At 47.5% G+C, this 16,138-nt stretch overlaps 1 protein-coding gene across 1 annotated transcript in view; it reads left to right on the forward strand.

The window, feature by feature from the left end:
- Window positions 1-465: 465 nt before the first annotated feature.
- The window catches only part of FREM3 (FRAS1 related extracellular matrix 3), a 63,305-nt gene continuing 47,632 nt past the window's right edge, over window positions 466-16,138 (forward strand). Inside the window, 16 exon segments of the mRNA XM_075929189.1 lie at window positions 466-470; window positions 578-1,046; window positions 13,887-14,054; window positions 14,056-14,111; window positions 14,113-14,178; window positions 14,180-14,339; window positions 14,341-14,555; window positions 14,557-14,767; window positions 14,770-14,809; window positions 14,812-14,847; window positions 14,850-14,905; window positions 15,330-15,553; window positions 15,555-15,607; window positions 15,610-15,827; window positions 15,829-16,090; window positions 16,093-16,136. Coding sequence (XP_075785304.1) covers window positions 466-470; window positions 578-1,046; window positions 13,887-14,054; window positions 14,056-14,111; window positions 14,113-14,178; window positions 14,180-14,339; window positions 14,341-14,555; window positions 14,557-14,767; window positions 14,770-14,809; window positions 14,812-14,847; window positions 14,850-14,905; window positions 15,330-15,553; window positions 15,555-15,607; window positions 15,610-15,827; window positions 15,829-16,090; window positions 16,093-16,136 — 2,283 coding nt within the window.

The raw sequence follows: 16,138 nt of genomic DNA on the forward strand, positions 1-16,138 counted from the left end.
GCAGGAACAGGACCCGCAGCTCACTGCAGGGCACCTCCTCACCTCTCTCCATGTGCTGCTCATGCAGCACAACCCCTTCCATCCTCCCCTGCACACCGTGCACTGCTGCTTCTGGTAAGAGGACACCAGTACCAAGTGGTGGGATGATCAACAGTGGCTCCAGAATTTTCACATGCAGAGGGATACCTTCCTGGAGCTGTGTGAGTGGCTCACCTCTGCCCTCAGGTGATGGGACACCCCACTCCCCTTCAGAAGTGCATCGCCATCACACTTTGGAAGCTCGCCACGCTGGTTTGGTGTAGGGAGATCAACCATTGGGGCCATGCTCATGCAGGTTTGGCACTCTCGTGCTATTGTCCCAGGAGGGAGGTAAAGCACTGGAATAGGGTTCCCTATGGAAGGAGGGGTGTGGACTCTCACTCTCTGGAGGCTTTGTAGTCCCGCTTTCACAAAGCCCTCCCGGGGATGGGGTAAGTTGGGGTTACTCCTGCTGTGGGAAGGGGGTTGGGCTCAGGGAACTATCAAGGGCTCTGGCACCCCTGTGATTCTCTGTTTGTATCCTCTCACACGTGGTGAGGGCCGTCTATGCCATCCTGCTGCACCGGGTCATCATCCTGGGCAATGTGGACCTCATCATCACTGGCTTTGCCACCATGGGCTTCCCCAACTGCAGTGGGGCCATTGACAGCGCCCACATCCCCATCTGGGCCCCTGACCATCAGGCCTCCAATTACATCAACCAGAAGGGGTACTTTTCAATCATGCTGCTGGCTGTCATGGACTACCGAGGCCAGTTCAATGACATCAGCATGGGGCGGTCAGAGAAGGCACACGACGTCCACATCTTCAGGAGTTCCAGCCTGTTCCAGAGGATGCACGACAGCACATTATTCCCCATCTGCACCATCAGGCTCAGGGACATGGACATGCCAATGTCCATTGTAGGGGACACAGCCAACCCTTTGCTCCCCTGGCTAATGAAGCCCTACACAGGACACCTGAACTCCACCAAGAAACGTTTCAATGGCAGCTCAGCAGGGCCCACTGTAACAATGTTCCTTTCTATAGCCATATTGGAAGGACTAAAGCCTTCCTCTGCAGCCCAATTGAAGAGCATCAGCCATTAGCTGTAAAGCTTGGAGTCACATACTCTCATTCCATCTAAATTGCATTAAAATAATGTCACACCAGGCTGTTAATAGATGTCAGCAGATGAAGAAACAGGTGTCAAGATGAGTAAAGAAAACAGCTTAACAGCATTTTGTCTGGCAAGAAACTGTTTATCAATAGTTGAGGTTGTGGAATCCTCATTCCATAATTATGGTCCTCACTTCCCTATTCTTTGTGTGGTCTCTGTCTGTTTTTTTAATTGTTTCTGTCTGCTGTATAATTAATTTTGCTAGGTGTAAATCAACTAAGGTGGTGGGGTATGATTGGTTAGGTAATTCTGTTACAGTGTGTTAGGATTGGTTAGTAAAATTAAACTAAAATAATTGGTTAAGGTAGAGCTAAGCAGGACTCAGGTTTCATTATATAACATGGGGCCCAAGAGGAAATTCTTTGGGAACCAACTTCAGGACACAGCTCCAAGATTAGAGATGCCTGCCCTCAACCCTGTGCCAATGACACCGCGTAGAGATTGGAGTCCCCCAGATGCAGCTGAGCCTGGCTGGCCATCAAAACGAGTTCATCTGTCTCATTGGGAGGGGTGAGCACTGTATGTCTGATGTGTGCATCTGTTTTTGATGATTGTTAATAGATAGAGATTAAGTAGAATATTACTGTGTAAGGCTCGTTCACTGGGAAAAGACCCCACAAATCTGCAACGTGTAAGGTTATGTCTGAGCCCTAGGAATGGATGAGGGCAGGTGCCTATAGTGGAAAGGTTATGCATGAGCCCTAGAAACAGGTACGGGCAGGTGCCTATCTTGAGAGGGTTACACCTGAGCCCTAGGAATGGGTAAAGGTGAGTGCCCCTAGAGAGTGTGAATATTTTGTGCAGGTAACACTGCATTGTTGTGGAGGGCACTTTCGGGTGTTTGAAGGGGGGGTTCCACTGTCTCCTCACCCACGTGGACCTCGGCGAACAGACCGTCCCCCAAGTTGTGTCGCCCTGCTGTGTCTCTCACAATCTGTGCAAGAACAAGGGGGAGACGTTCCTGCCATGGTGGGGGACAGAGGCCAAGCAGCTCACAAGGGCCTTTGAACAGCCATGTATTGCTGCCATCCGGCAGGCCCATCAGGAGGCTGTGCACATCCAGGAGGCCCTGAGGGAAATTTTCAAACAAGGACACCTGTGACACTCTCTCCTGGGCCTTCCTACAGGGGGCCTCTGCATTGCCCCTCTGTGCCTTTCCAACCCCACCCTTTCCTTCCCCTCCTAGCTCCTCCCCTACAATTACAATAAACCAGATTTTTTGTTTTGAAAGAATAAACTGTTCTTTTTATTTGGGGGGTAAATATAACTGGGGAAAGAACCTGGGAGGGGGAAGGAGGGAGATGAAAGAGGGAGGAGAGGCTCAGGGTTGGAGCTGGGACTGGTGCTTGCCTCGGGTGGTCCCACCACCCTGTGTGCAGGACCCTCGGCAGCCACGGGGAGAGGCAGAAGCCAGAGGAGCAGGAGCAGGCAGCAGGAGTGGGAGGGCAGCTGCTGGATCACTCAGCTGTTGCACACGTACGTAAGGTCTCCTGGCACAACTCCCTGTCAGCACAGCGCTCCTCCAGGTCGACGTCCAACCTCCTGCTGTAGATCTTCCTGGGGTTGTCTGCGGCCATGGTTTTTGTGGGGTCATGAGGCTGGGGCAGGAGATGGTGGACGCACCTCACTCTCAGCTGGTCCAGCTGTGAAGAACAGAGAGAAGAGTGACTGAAGCCTCGCCCTAATATGTGAGCTGACCCCAAAAGGTCTTGGTTCAGATGATGATGATGTGATGGCAGCCTCACCCCGGCAGCCTGTCCCCAGACCACAGTGACGGGGGCCTCTAGGGTGGCCCCAGACAGTGTCGATAGCGGCAGTTGGGCCTCCGGGGCTAGGACCAGACCATATGGGCCTCAGCAGTAGGGCCTCCTTCCAGGGCGGCCAGGGCAACGTGGCTGCAGCCATTGCTGCAAGGGGGCACAAAGTCAGGTAAGGTCCCCCTCATGCCCAGAATCCCCCACCCCAATCCCTGGCACTCCCAGCTTGCTCCGACACCCTCCGTTGTTCCTGCACCTTCTCTCCTGGCCAGACACCCCACCCTCCCTTGCTCCTGCTCCCTCCACCTGGCCAGACACCCAACTCCTAGCCTGCTTCTGCACCCACCTCCCTCCCAGATCCTGCACCCCATCCCTATCCTACTTTCTGGTAGCCCTGTCTTGTGCACTGTACCCCTCATTTTTGTCCCTATCCCAGAGCCTAAGGAGGTCCATAAAATCCACTAGCTCCAGAACCCCAGAAAAGTAAATCTGGTCTATGGGAAGCCCTAAACCTTAGTCCCCCCCCCCCCGCACACACACACACACTGTCCGTCTGCTATGTACATTGGACAAACATCTCAGGGTATGTCTACACTACCCTCCTAGTTCGAACTAGGAGGGTAATGTATGCATACCGCACTTGCTAATGAAGCCCGGGATTTGAATTTCCCGGGCTTCATTAGCATAAGCGGGGAGCCGCCATTTTTAAATCCCCGCTGCTTCGAACCCCGTGTAGCGCGGCTACACGGGGCTCGAACTAGGTAGTTCGGACTAGGGTCCTATTCCGAACTACCGGTACTCCTCGTGAAACGAGGAGTACCGGTAGTTCGGAATAGGCACCCTAGTCCGAACTACCTAGTTCGAGCCCCGTGTAGCCGCGCTACACGGGGTTCGAAGCAGCGGGGATTTAAAAATGGCGGCTCCCCGCTTATGCTAATGAAGCCCGGGAAATTCAAATCCCGGGCTTCATTAGCAAGTGCGGTATGCATACATTACCCCGCTAGTTCGAACTAGCGGGGTAGTGTAGACATACCCTCAGACACTTCGCCAAAGGATTAATGCCCACAAAACAGATATCAGACAAGATCACAAAGAGAAAACAGTTTCTTGCCACTTTAACCAGAAAGGACACTCTCTAAATGACTTAGCCACCTGCATTCTGCTACAAAGACCTTTTACATCTGCACTTGAAAGGGAATCCTCTGAACTGTCATTCATGTTAAAATTCGACACTTACCACCAGGGACTTAACAAGACTTTGAACTTTCTCACCCATTACCAAGACAGTTTCCCCAATTATCACCTGTAATACCATTAACTCACAAACATCCCACTCTCCCTACCTTTAATATCAGCAATTCACAGACACTTACCTTCCTTCCTCCCCCTTCCCACCCCCCCGCATCCTCCTTCTGTTCTGCAATGTGATTTGTCCTTTTCATATTTGTTCATTTTTTTAATTGTATCCTTTGGTATATATGGTTGTGACTATTTTCTTCCACTATTTGATCTGAGGAAGTGGGTCTGGCCCACGAAAGCTCATCATCTAATAAACCATCTTGTTAGTCTTTAAAGTGCTACATTGTCCTGCATTTTGCTTCCCCTCACCCTGTGAGACTGGGGCACCAGAGGAGCGAGGTGTCTCAGTTGGGGCCACATCAGTGAGCTCTGGTGAGTTTGGGAGGAATTTTTGTGCTTCTCACTTGTGTGGTCCGAACTGATTTTCCTGTGGGTCAGTGACCTCTGACCCAAAAAAGTTTCCCCACTCCTACCAGAAATAAAGAAAACATTGAAACCTTTTGTGTTGGACATAATATTTCACGTTATTTAAAACGAAGTTTGATAAACAAACATGAGAAAATTAAAAGGTTTCATCCATTTCCTAATTTAAATTAAACCATTCTCACTAGCTGAAGCTGGTTCAGAAAATAAGGTCACTGTACCAAGCCTGCCCTTGCCTCCCCTTCTTTTTCCCCTGGTACGCAGATCCGTGAATAAGTTAAATCTCAGTACACCACTTCTGAAAGGTTGCCGAGCCCTGCTCTAAAAGGTAAGATCTGCAACTTTATTTATGATTTATGATTAATGAAGCTGCTGTAAGTAGGACTGTTATTGACTTTTCAAAGTATCACTGGCACTCAGACCAATACATAGAGGCGAATAAGTCAAATCTTGGCACTCCACCTCTGAAAGGTTGCTGACCCCTGCCCTAGCGTGTTGCCTGGGAGCCAGAGACACACGAACTCTCGGTCCCATTGGCCCATTGCCTGGGAGCTTCCCAGGAGGCACGAGCTCTTTCAACTGCTTCTATTCAAAGGTTAGCAGCAGGGCCAGGAGCTGCCAGCCATGTAATTCTAGGCCTCCACCCCAGACAACTCTGGGAGGCAGCTAGCCCCCAGCACCTTCCCATCTGCTCCAGGTCCCTTCCATTGGCCAGAAGTCAGGGGGCAGGGAGCCTAGGCTAAGCAAAGCTCTCGACCTGGTAGGTTCTCAATCCCGCCCCTTCCAGGTCCACCCGCAACCACTTCCGAAATTTGTGAAGTGGCCCCTCTTCCATAATTATTGTCCACCCCTGGTTTAGGAGGAGTTCTTGAACAGACTCACAGATGGATGGACAGACAGACATTTCTAAAATATAGAGTTAGGTTTGTATTGCTGTATCTCCTAAAAGGCCTTTATGGAATAGAGATCTCTTTTAAATCTAATTGTAACAGAGTAACATGTAACAGAGTTCCCCTATATTCTTTACTGACATATTACTAAGCCATTTATCCTTAAATTAATATTTCCCAACATATTAACAGCTAGATACATTTATCAGCTATTTGAAAACAATCACTTTAGAAATGAACGCCAGCTGAACAGCCTCTCTTAATATAGCTGTATAGTGTGTTACTTATTTTAACTAATTGTAGGCCAATTATTTGAGGGAAGTTTGTCTGATATACTAATTTTCTGATCTGGAGATCAGTGACTCATTATTCAACTTATCTGAGAATGTACAGAGACAAATATTGTCCCTTCTGTCCTCACAGCTACTCACATCCTTGCATAGAGCAGAATGGGTGTTGCTCAATTGTGCGGAAGCACAGGATTTGGGGTGCTCACTGGGTTTCCAGGAGCGTCTCCACTCCTTCATGCTGCCGAGCTCTGCACATAACCATAGATGGCATTGGAGTGTGACCCTGGTATATCCATGACTATGCAGATCCACTTGCCATTCTGGTTCTGGTTGTGGAGGCTACTTTAGACATGAAACATCCAAAGATTTTAAACACTAACTTCTTATAGTCTTTTAGCTGCACTAGTTGCAGTCTTTGTTTGTTCCCTAGAGTACAATGTCCCCTAGCCAGGGGACAGCTTATCAACATGTTAAGCAGTCTTGTGTTCAATCGAGTTTCCTTAATGTTTTTGTGTCACTGTCCAATTGCCCCACCTTGTCAATCAAACTCAGTGGAGCTACAGATGCCATAGTAGGGGAAGGGAATGGCATGAAATGCCTACTAGGGCATTCCACAGGGAACTTCAGATAAAAGCTTCTGAACTGTATTTGTCCTCTGCAGCTGCAGAGTTAAAGAAACCTATAAAAGTTGTGTGTGACAGCAGATACAGAGGCTTTTTTTTTTAAGTGACTAGAGTAGAATTGCCGTGTGTCCGGTTTTGAACCAGACAGTCCAGTATTTGAGCTTTCTGTTCAAGAAACAAATTGAGAAAATATAAATGAGAAAATATAAATGTCCGGTGTTTTCTAATTAAGATGTAATGTAGATGTTAAGTGTGTCCGGTACTTTTGTTAAAACCAGCTGGCAACCCTAGACTAGAGCCCTCTAAACGTTGAACAGTAGTTGGTCATTTTCAATATCAAGATTGTATCCACAAACTGTATCTTGTAAGTTGCAAAACTATTGCTAAAAAAGGCATTACACTTGGTAAGTATCAATAGCTGCCCCTAGTATAGAACATGGCAGGGGGGATTTTAGAAGCATTCTCTTATAATTCTACACTACCAGAATTCCATACACATTGAATCACATCCTGCAGATCTACTCCAGCTTACTCTCAGACACTCACCTTACAATCAAGCTACATATGAAGCAAGCGTTCTGCATGTAGGTGCCTGACCTATGACACAAGACATCTGTTTTACATAATCTTTCTTTCATTCATATCCAGTGAGATAACTTCACATGATAAATATGTCCTAACCGCACGCAATACACACAAGTGAACTGGCAAGATTTTTTTTACTGAATCGAGAAGCATATAATGTAGCTCCCACACTATTTAAATCTCATAGGCCAAACTCCTATAAATTAAATTCAAATCTAGTATGTGGGCACACCCCTTTGCAACTTAATGGAACTGTGCCTGCTTTATCCAGCAGTAAATGCAGTACTTTTAAGAATTTGAAATATAACATAAGTGAAGTATATACTGGATATGCAGACAATTTTAAATACATTGCTTGCCATATATTAAAGAAAGATCACAGTTACATTAAAATACCCTTTTAACTCTTTCATTTTCTTTTGTTGCTGCAGCCAAATGTGGTGACTTTCTTTGACTTGGTACACTGGAAGATGACTTCCAGGAGATGGGGAAATATTTTGACTTCTATATTTCAAGTGACATAGGCCTTGCATGTGAAGCTGTGATATCTAATAGTTAGAACACAGGTCTGTAAGTGTGGAGACCTGTGTTCTAGTCCTGTAGCTCGTATTTGATGTGTGATTCTGTGCAAGTCACCTTGCTTTTTCATGTCTAAGTTTCTCTGTCTTTAAAAATGAGACAATGCTCTCATTATTTACCTTATAAGGACGCTGTGTAAAATGTTTGATCTCCTCTGATAAAGCCAGTAAAAGTGCATTATTTTCATTATATTGCCCAACCAAGTCACCTCTTTAAGTAAACCATGTAATCCACAGCATTTAGTGGATACAATGTGAATGGCATTGAAAAGTCCCTAATCTGTAAAGATGTAAGTAGTACCAGTAAATACAATGAGCTACCCATATGGGCTACGTCTAGACTGGAATGATTTTCCGGAAATGCTTTTAACGGAAAAGTTGTCCGTTAAAAGCATTTTCGGAACAGAGCATCTAGATCAGCACGGACGCTTTTCCGCAAAAGCACTTTTTTGCGGAAAACAAATCTCAGCTGTCTACACAGGCCCTTTTGTGAAAAAGTTTTGTTGCCTGAATGGGAGCAGCATAGTATTTCCGCAAAAAGCACTGATTTCTTACAGTAGGAAGTCAGTGCTTTTGCGGAAATTCAAGCAGCCAGTGTAGACAGCTGGCAAGTTTTTCCGCAAAAGCAGCTGATTTTGCAGAAAAACTTGCCAGTCTAGACACAGCCCTGATGTAAAGTTAAATGTAAGCCATTGTAGGATGGGGTCTTAATAGGTTAAACACTAGGGCTGTGTCTACACTGGCCCCTTCTTCGGAATAGCCATGCTAATTTAGAACTTTGGAATAGGGAAATGTGCGTGGGATTTAAATATCCCCCGCGGGATTTAAATAAACATGGCCGCCGCTTTTTTTCCGGCTTGGGGAAAAGCCGGAAAAGAGCGTCCAGACTGGCGCGATCCTCCAGAATAAAGCCCTATTCCGGAGGATCTCTTATTCCTACTTCAAGTAGGAATAAGAGATCCTCCGGAATAGGGCTTTATTCCTACTTTATTCCTACTTCAAGTAGGAATAAGAGATCCTCCGGAATAGGGCTTTATTCTGGAGGATCGCGCCAGTCTGGACGCTCTTTTCCGGCTTTTCCCCAAGCCAGAAAAAAAACAGCGGCCATGTTTATTTAAATCCCGTGGAGGATATTTAAATCCCCCGCGCATTTCCCTATTCCAAAGTTCTAAATTAGCATGGCTATTCCGAAGAAGGGGCCAGTGTAGACGTAGCCTAGCAGTTTACTAAAAAATGTAGGTATCTGCTGGGAAGCATGCTTAATTCTATACATTTGAAACATGACCACAATATACTTTTTAAAAATTGGGTTCTCTAATGCCTGTGCATTTCAGATTTCAGATGTTAGGAACACTTCCAAATCTGATGATACAAGACCAGGGTTAGTGCTAGAAATTGCAGGACCTATGAGAGCTAAAGTTTGCTGGTTTCTGTCAAATATCTAACCTATATAGCACATCTGGGTGTATCATTTGAAAGCTGGGTGGAAGGTTTGTATGACAAGAATATGTCCTTAAGGAAAGATGGGGAAACTCAGTAACTAGGAAAAGAGGATTAGGATGCATAGTAATTGTGGGGACAAGTCACAGATTTTCATCAGCAATAAAGGTGAGAATGGAGGAGTTCCACATGTAAAATGCAGCTCATGTTTTCAAGCTGGTAGTGGGTCAAACGATTAAGTCAGCTGAGAGTATTTGCCTAGCATGCACCCACAGGCTATGTCTACACTCGCAGCTTCTTGCGCAAGTACATCTTGCGGAAGAAAACGTCCACACTGCCATGTGCGAGCTGTGCTTTTGTGCAATAGCGCTCATGGCAGTGTGGACACTCTCTTGCGCAAGAAAGCTCTGGTGGCCATTTTAGCCATAGGGCTTTCTTGCGCAAGAAATCTCTGCCGAGCATCCACACTGCCCTCTTGCGCAAGAGCTCCTGCGCAAGAGGGCTTACACCTGTTAAAAAAGAGCATAGCTCTTGTGTAAGGAGCCCTCTCTTACCACGCCGTACTGTAAATTTTCTTGCGCAAGAGTGGGCGGGCAGTGTGGACGCTCTGCAGATTCTTGCGCAAGAACAGCCATACTTGCCAAGAAGCCGCGAGTGTAGACATAGCCACGGTGTCCTCCACTCAAGGGAAAAGAGGATGCTAACAAAGCAAGGCTGTACACTTACCACAGGGCCTGCTTTGTGTATGGAGTCTCCAGGTGTGTCTACACAGCAAAGAAGAACCAGTGGCTGGCCCATGCCAACTGACTCATGCCTCTGGGACTCAGGCTGCAGAGCTGTTTCACTATAGTGTGTAGACTTTTGGGTTCTGGCTGAAGCTTGGGCTCTAGAATTTTCCCACCCCATGACAACATTTTTATTACACGTCTCTTCTACATTTTATTTTTTGGACTGTATGGCCTCACAGTGCTCTGCTGCTGTGAACCACAGGCTCTTTTGATTTGCCAAGCCCTGGAGCAACTTCTCCCTTTCCTCTCCTCCAAACCCCATTGGCAGGCCTGGATGCACAGCTGGAGCAACATAGTGATGTCAGACCTTTTACATGCTTTTTTCCCCTTAATGCTTGTCCAATCTATATTCTACACACATTCCCCAATCACACAATATATACTGCTTGAAACACAGGTTATACGATGACTAGTTGACATAATAGCCAAGTACCGCTAACCTCATTCAAGCAAGTAGACCAGTGTTAAACTGTGTTCCGCAGCGCACAAGCCATGAGGCAGTTGGAGGTGTGCTGCAGAGAACAACAGAATTCAAAATGGCCATTTTTTTTTTTTTTTTTTTTTTTTTTTGCTTAATAACTTTCCCCCGGCCCTTTTTGCTCAACAAAAAATCCTTGGCATTCCTCGGTCTTAAAAAGTTTAAGAAACACTAACGTAGACTTACTGACCTAGGCGGAGCTACTTATGAGATTAGGGTGAGCAGAATGACCCCCACTTTGTATAGCATTCTTCATTCAATCTTCATTATCAATCTTATTCAGGTGTAAAATTCAAAGCTTGTCTATCTTGCCAAAAGAAGTTAGTTCTATAAAATAATTTTATACAAATATTGGTATTAGGGTGAAAGTAGATGATGGGACTTACCAGTGCACCCTGCAAAGGGGAACTGCTCTTGGCCCCTGAAGGGGTGGGGCTAGGGCACCTTCTGCCCACCCCAGCCAGTTCTTAAAAATCTCCAGTGATGGTATATAGTTTTCTCAACCATGCTTTAATCTTAACTCCAAACAATGTGGCCAAGGAGTACATAGAACTATAGCTTATCCTACTGTACTTTAAAATGTTATATCTGAGAGGGAAAGTCTTGACTCTTAAATCACCATTGACAATTTTAAAAATTAATAGCAGTTAAATGTATATAAAGCTCTGGATAAAAATGGTATCTGGTCTCCTGGGCTATGTCTACACTGGCGGGTTCTTGCACAAGAATCCACAGAGCGTCCACACTGCCCACCCTTTCTTGCGGAAGAAGATTTATAGTACGGCATGGTAAGAGAGGGCTTCTTGCGCAAGAGCTATGCTCTTTTTTTAACAGGTGTAAGCCCGCTTGCGCAGGGGTTCTTGCGCAAGAGGGCAGTGTGGACGCTCGGCAGGGGTTTCTTGCACAAGAAAGCCCTATGGCTAAAATGGCTATCGGAGCTTTCTTGCGCAAGAGAGCGTCCACACTGCCATGGGCGCTCTTGCACAAAAGCACAGCTTGCACATGGCAGTGTGGACGTTTTCTTGCACAAGAATCCTTGCGCAAGATGTTCTTGCACAAGAAGCCGCCAGTGTAGACATAGCCCTAGTGTGCCCTCTACTGCGAACAGAAACATTAGAAAACAGTGTTTTGAAAGCTTTCATGGTGCAAAAGAAAAACAAAACCACACAAAATAAACAAAAATGTTTTTAAAACACAAAAAGAGTAAAGGAACTGATCTTGATCTCATTATAGACAATGGCAAACTACCAATTGATATAAATGGAAGCAGTAGCAAGGCAAACATTAAGAAAATACATGGAATTGGCTTTTCTTTTCAAGTTCTTAAGAGGATATTATAAAAAGGAAATGTACTGATACAAGTATTTTATAATCTTGTTCCCTTAGCAGAATAGTGTTGAGACAAATCTCATCAAAAAGCTAGTTGTTATAATGTTTTAAAAGAACTAAGTCTTCATTTCTTTTCCCTCTCTGCAACCCTAGCATTGAGCTACTACAGAAGTGAGGAGTTAAAATTAACAAGAAACTTCACTGTAAATATAAAACAGGCCAGGTTATTTTCACTATCCAAACTGCAAACAGTAAAACAGAATAATGCATAAAAAGTAAATGTGATTTTACAGTATTTCAATTGTAATAATTTAAGCAAAACTGAGTACACAATATTAAGATAACTTGTGATCACTAAATGGTTTTGTTGTTCATTGCATTCATAGTGATTTTTGTTTATTTGTTAGTTACAAAAAAAAGGCAATAGTTTCATTATTGTTGCATTTGCTTAGAAAAGTGCTTTGTTATCTGTGAGAGTTGCCATTTAGTAAATTGCTGTCTCTAGCTTTCCTAGTCTCTTCCTAATGCTATAGAGGTATAGTATGCGGGATGGAAGAGTGTTAATAGTAACAGGAGTTTTTTAAAAAATATTGCTTGGGAATTGCCCCCTAAAAACTTTTGAAGAGTTGAAGAAAGATGAGTTTATGGTCATAAGTGATTTTAAGTAGGTCACAGTTTGGACAGCACTTCACAAGCTTCAGATCCACAGCTGAGAAGAATTATGTAAGAAGCCCTTGGTATTAGTTGTACTATAGAACAACTACATAAGTTAGCTGATTGAAGATGAGATGAAAAGCCCCCAGCTGCTCTCATTGACACCTGTGTGAAGACACATACATTGGATTTAAACAGCATTCAGAGGCTGAGTTAATACTGAGCCAAGGAAGTGGTGGTTCCTAGAGTTTGACAAACCACGTTCAGTGAGGTGAGAGTCAGATTAATAGTTAGAGAATAAATGGAAGGGGAGGGGGAGAAGCTGCACATTAAATCGGGATCACTAGCGCTGGGACTGGAGCGCTAGGCAGCTGAAGTCGCTACACTCCCAGCAAAGAAAAGTGGCTCCCTGCAGTGAGAAAAATGAGAAGCGAGAAAGGTGGTTTCCACGTCCCCCTCTCCCGGGGCCTGGGTTACTTTGTGCAGGGGTTGTTTTCTCCTCTAGGCTGCAGGGCGGGCGCTGGGTCCCCGGGTGGTCTGTTAGGCTGGCTGGTGCAGAACAGAGCGCACCGAACTCCGCAGGCAGCTGTTGGGAGGGGAGGCGCCGGAGCACGTGGAAGGAGCCGCCCCAGTGGTAAGTCGGGGGACTATAGCTAGAGGCCTGAGCCGGCCACCTGGCGCTGCGGGCCGGTGTCGCTGTGCAGCCTGGCGGCGGGGCGAGAAGCGCAGCAGCTGGACGCGGGGCCACTTCCCCTCCTCCTGCCCCCCCTGCGGGGCTCGGGGCGGCGGCGCCCCCGGGCTGCTGGTGGCCGGCAGGGGGCTGCGGGTGGCCCGGGACTTGGCGACCCGCGCGCCGCCGGGCAGAGAGCTGCGAGCTGGCGGCGCTGCAGAGCGAAGAGCCGGGCTCGACCCGCCCCAGCGCCTTCTCCCTGCCGCTTCGCGCCCGGCACCCACCACGGCGCCCCCAGCCCCGGCTAGACAGCCCGCGCCTCCGGCCGCTGGAGCTGGGGGAACGGCTGGGGCTCGGCCCGCCCCTGGACCTCCACCTGCTGGGCTTGCCCGAGGCCGCTGCCCGCTCTCGGGCGCCCCCTGGACTCCGGCTACAGCAGCGACTAGGGGCGGGATCCGCCGGACCCATGGACCAGGAGCAAAAGGCCCCCGCCCAAGGCAAAACACCAGCATCCCCTGAGTCCATTAGCCAGGAGGTAGCAAATTGAGAGATTTTTCTACCAAAAAACACAGTTCCTCTGAATTTGCAACCAGCCAGCAAAGGTAGCAATTCGCAAAGGTAGCAATTCCTGAGCAGTTGTACCGAATGTCATGTATGTATGACAGAGTCTGTGACGGTCACAAAAACAGAGAGGTTTTGCTTTTTGCCTATACACCGGCGCGGAGCCGGATACTTCCCCTGGCGGCGCGGAGAACAGGGCTCCTCGCTGGACGTCGCGGCGCTGCTGGTGGCCGAGGGGCTCGGTTCGTGCTCCCCGCCCTCACGCCTGACGTGCCGCGGACCGGGAGAGCCCCCCCCCGCCATCCCCACTTGCTGGTCTCCAGCCTCCCCTGCCCCGGCGCAGCCCCTGCGGGCGGGGCGGGGCGGGGAGGAATTTGCCCCCAGAACTGTATCCAGGCTCCAGCCTACGGATGACAATCTTCAGAAAGCGCTACCTGTGCTCCACTGACCTGGACACGGATGACAGCGAGTTGAAATACACCCTGCTTTCACCCCCCAACAGACATAGATGAGAACCACCCTGTGCTGCTTGGGGAGAATGTGCTGGCAGAACCCTCTGGTGTCCGTTACTCAGTTCATCCAAGTCCAGGTGAACCATCACAAAGTAGCATCCCGAGGAGCTGGGTATCACCCCAAGGGTGGTGGAATTTAACTACAGCCTAGAGGACTCCAGGAGCAACTGTGTGCCAGGAACCTTCACTCTCTTCCTGCAGCCAGTGAACCATCAGCCACCCCAGGTCACCAGCACAGGCTTCACTGTTCTTGAGCAGAGCAGCTTTTTTTCTAAGCGCTAATCAGTTGGATGCCACAAACACAGACCAAATTGTCTTCATCTTAAACAAGGCACTCCAGCACGGCCACCTGTGCTACCGGGAGGGGCTGATGGTCCAGGCTGAATCTTTCTTGCTAGATGATTTTGCCAGTGGGCGTATATCCTACCAGCACAGTGGTGATGAATCCACCAGTGACTCCTATCAAGTGGAAGTGAGTGATGAGCCACTCCGTGCCAATCACTGTTAGGATCACTATGTAGCCAGTGGATGAGAAAAAGCCCAGCATCGCTCTACATGGTGGCAATGGACTGGTGGGACCCTCTATTGATGTGCTAGAAAATGGTGTCCTTGAGCTCACTACTTCCTTTATCCAGGGCACAGATGAACATACCAATGATCTGGCACTGACTTTCGTTGTGAAGGACCCTCCCCTCTACTCCTTCAGCTGGGTGACATTCTGGTAAATTGAGTGCCAGCAAGAACTTTCTCAGTGGGACAGCAGTCTATGCTCACAGGGTGGAGAGCTTGGCCTGCAGAAGAGGTATGACTCTTTGGCTGTGTCTACACTGGCATGAATTTCCGGAAATGCTTAAAACAGAATAGCTTTCGTTATAAGTATTTCCGGAAAAAGAGCGTCTACATTGGCAGGCTGCTTTTCCGGAAAAGCCCTTTTTCCGGAAAAGCACCTGTGGCTACTGTAGACGCGCTTTTCCGGAAAAGAGCCCCGATCGCGAAAATGACGATCGGGGCTTTTTTCCGGAAAAGACTACTGTGCTGTCTACACTGGCCCTTTTTCTGGAACAGTGTTCCGAAATAAGTACTTATGCCTGAGTGGGAGCAGCGTAGCTTTTCCGGAATAGTGGCTGATTTTGTACAGTAGAGCGTCGTTGCTTTTCTGGAAATTCAAGGGCCAGTGTAGACAGCTCGCAGCTTATTCCGGAAAAGCGGCTGATTTTCCGGAATAAGTGGCCCAGTGTAGACACAGCCTTTCAGTCTGACCTTTCCTATGAGTGGGTGATGGAAGGCAGTACAGTGCTTGGCATGCACATGTCTGTTACTGTGCTCCCTGTGGATAGCATTGCACCTGAAGGGATGGAGAAGCCAGAGTTGTTCATTGTCTCAGAGGGAGGGAAGAAAGCTCTGACCCAGCAAGACCTGGATGTGAATATGGCCATGGATAACATTTTGTGCACCATCACTTCTGGATACCTAGAGAATCTCTCCAGCCTCTGAGTCTGAAAAGTCTAGGGGTGACACAGCCATCAGTGCCTTCTCATCAAAGATGTTCACTTGGGACATATCAGCTATGTTCAGAGCATCCACAAGGCCATGGAGCCCTTAGAGGACAGAGTCACTTTCTGCTGCTCTTATGGCATCAATGTTTCTCTACACCACTTATTCCCCAGTCTCATCATCCCTCCCAACAATGAAAAGCCTGAGCTGTTTTTGCTGGAGTTTGTGGTGCTGGAGGGGATGATTCTGGTTATTGACATGCCCAATTCTCAATAGCACAGATGCTGATCTTCCTCCAGACCATTTGCACTTCTTTATCAGTGTTTTCCCCGTGCCCCCAACCATGGGTGAATTGTGCAGCAGCTGTTAACTGGCACCTGTACCCAACTGCAACTTCACACTGGAGGAGATCCAGGAGGCCTCCAATATTGTGTATAAGCATGATGACTTTGAAGTTAAGGAGAACAGCTTCAAAATCCAGCTAAGCAATGGCCAGTACACAATGGAGCAGAAAGTGCTGATCATGATGAGACCTGTAGGATGACTATCAATGATGGGCTGGAGATAGT

Source organism: Pelodiscus sinensis, chromosome 5, assembly GCF_049634645.1.
Source record: "Pelodiscus sinensis isolate JC-2024 chromosome 5, ASM4963464v1, whole genome shotgun sequence".
NCBI classification, from domain to species: Eukaryota; Metazoa; Chordata; order Testudines; family Trionychidae; genus Pelodiscus; species Pelodiscus sinensis.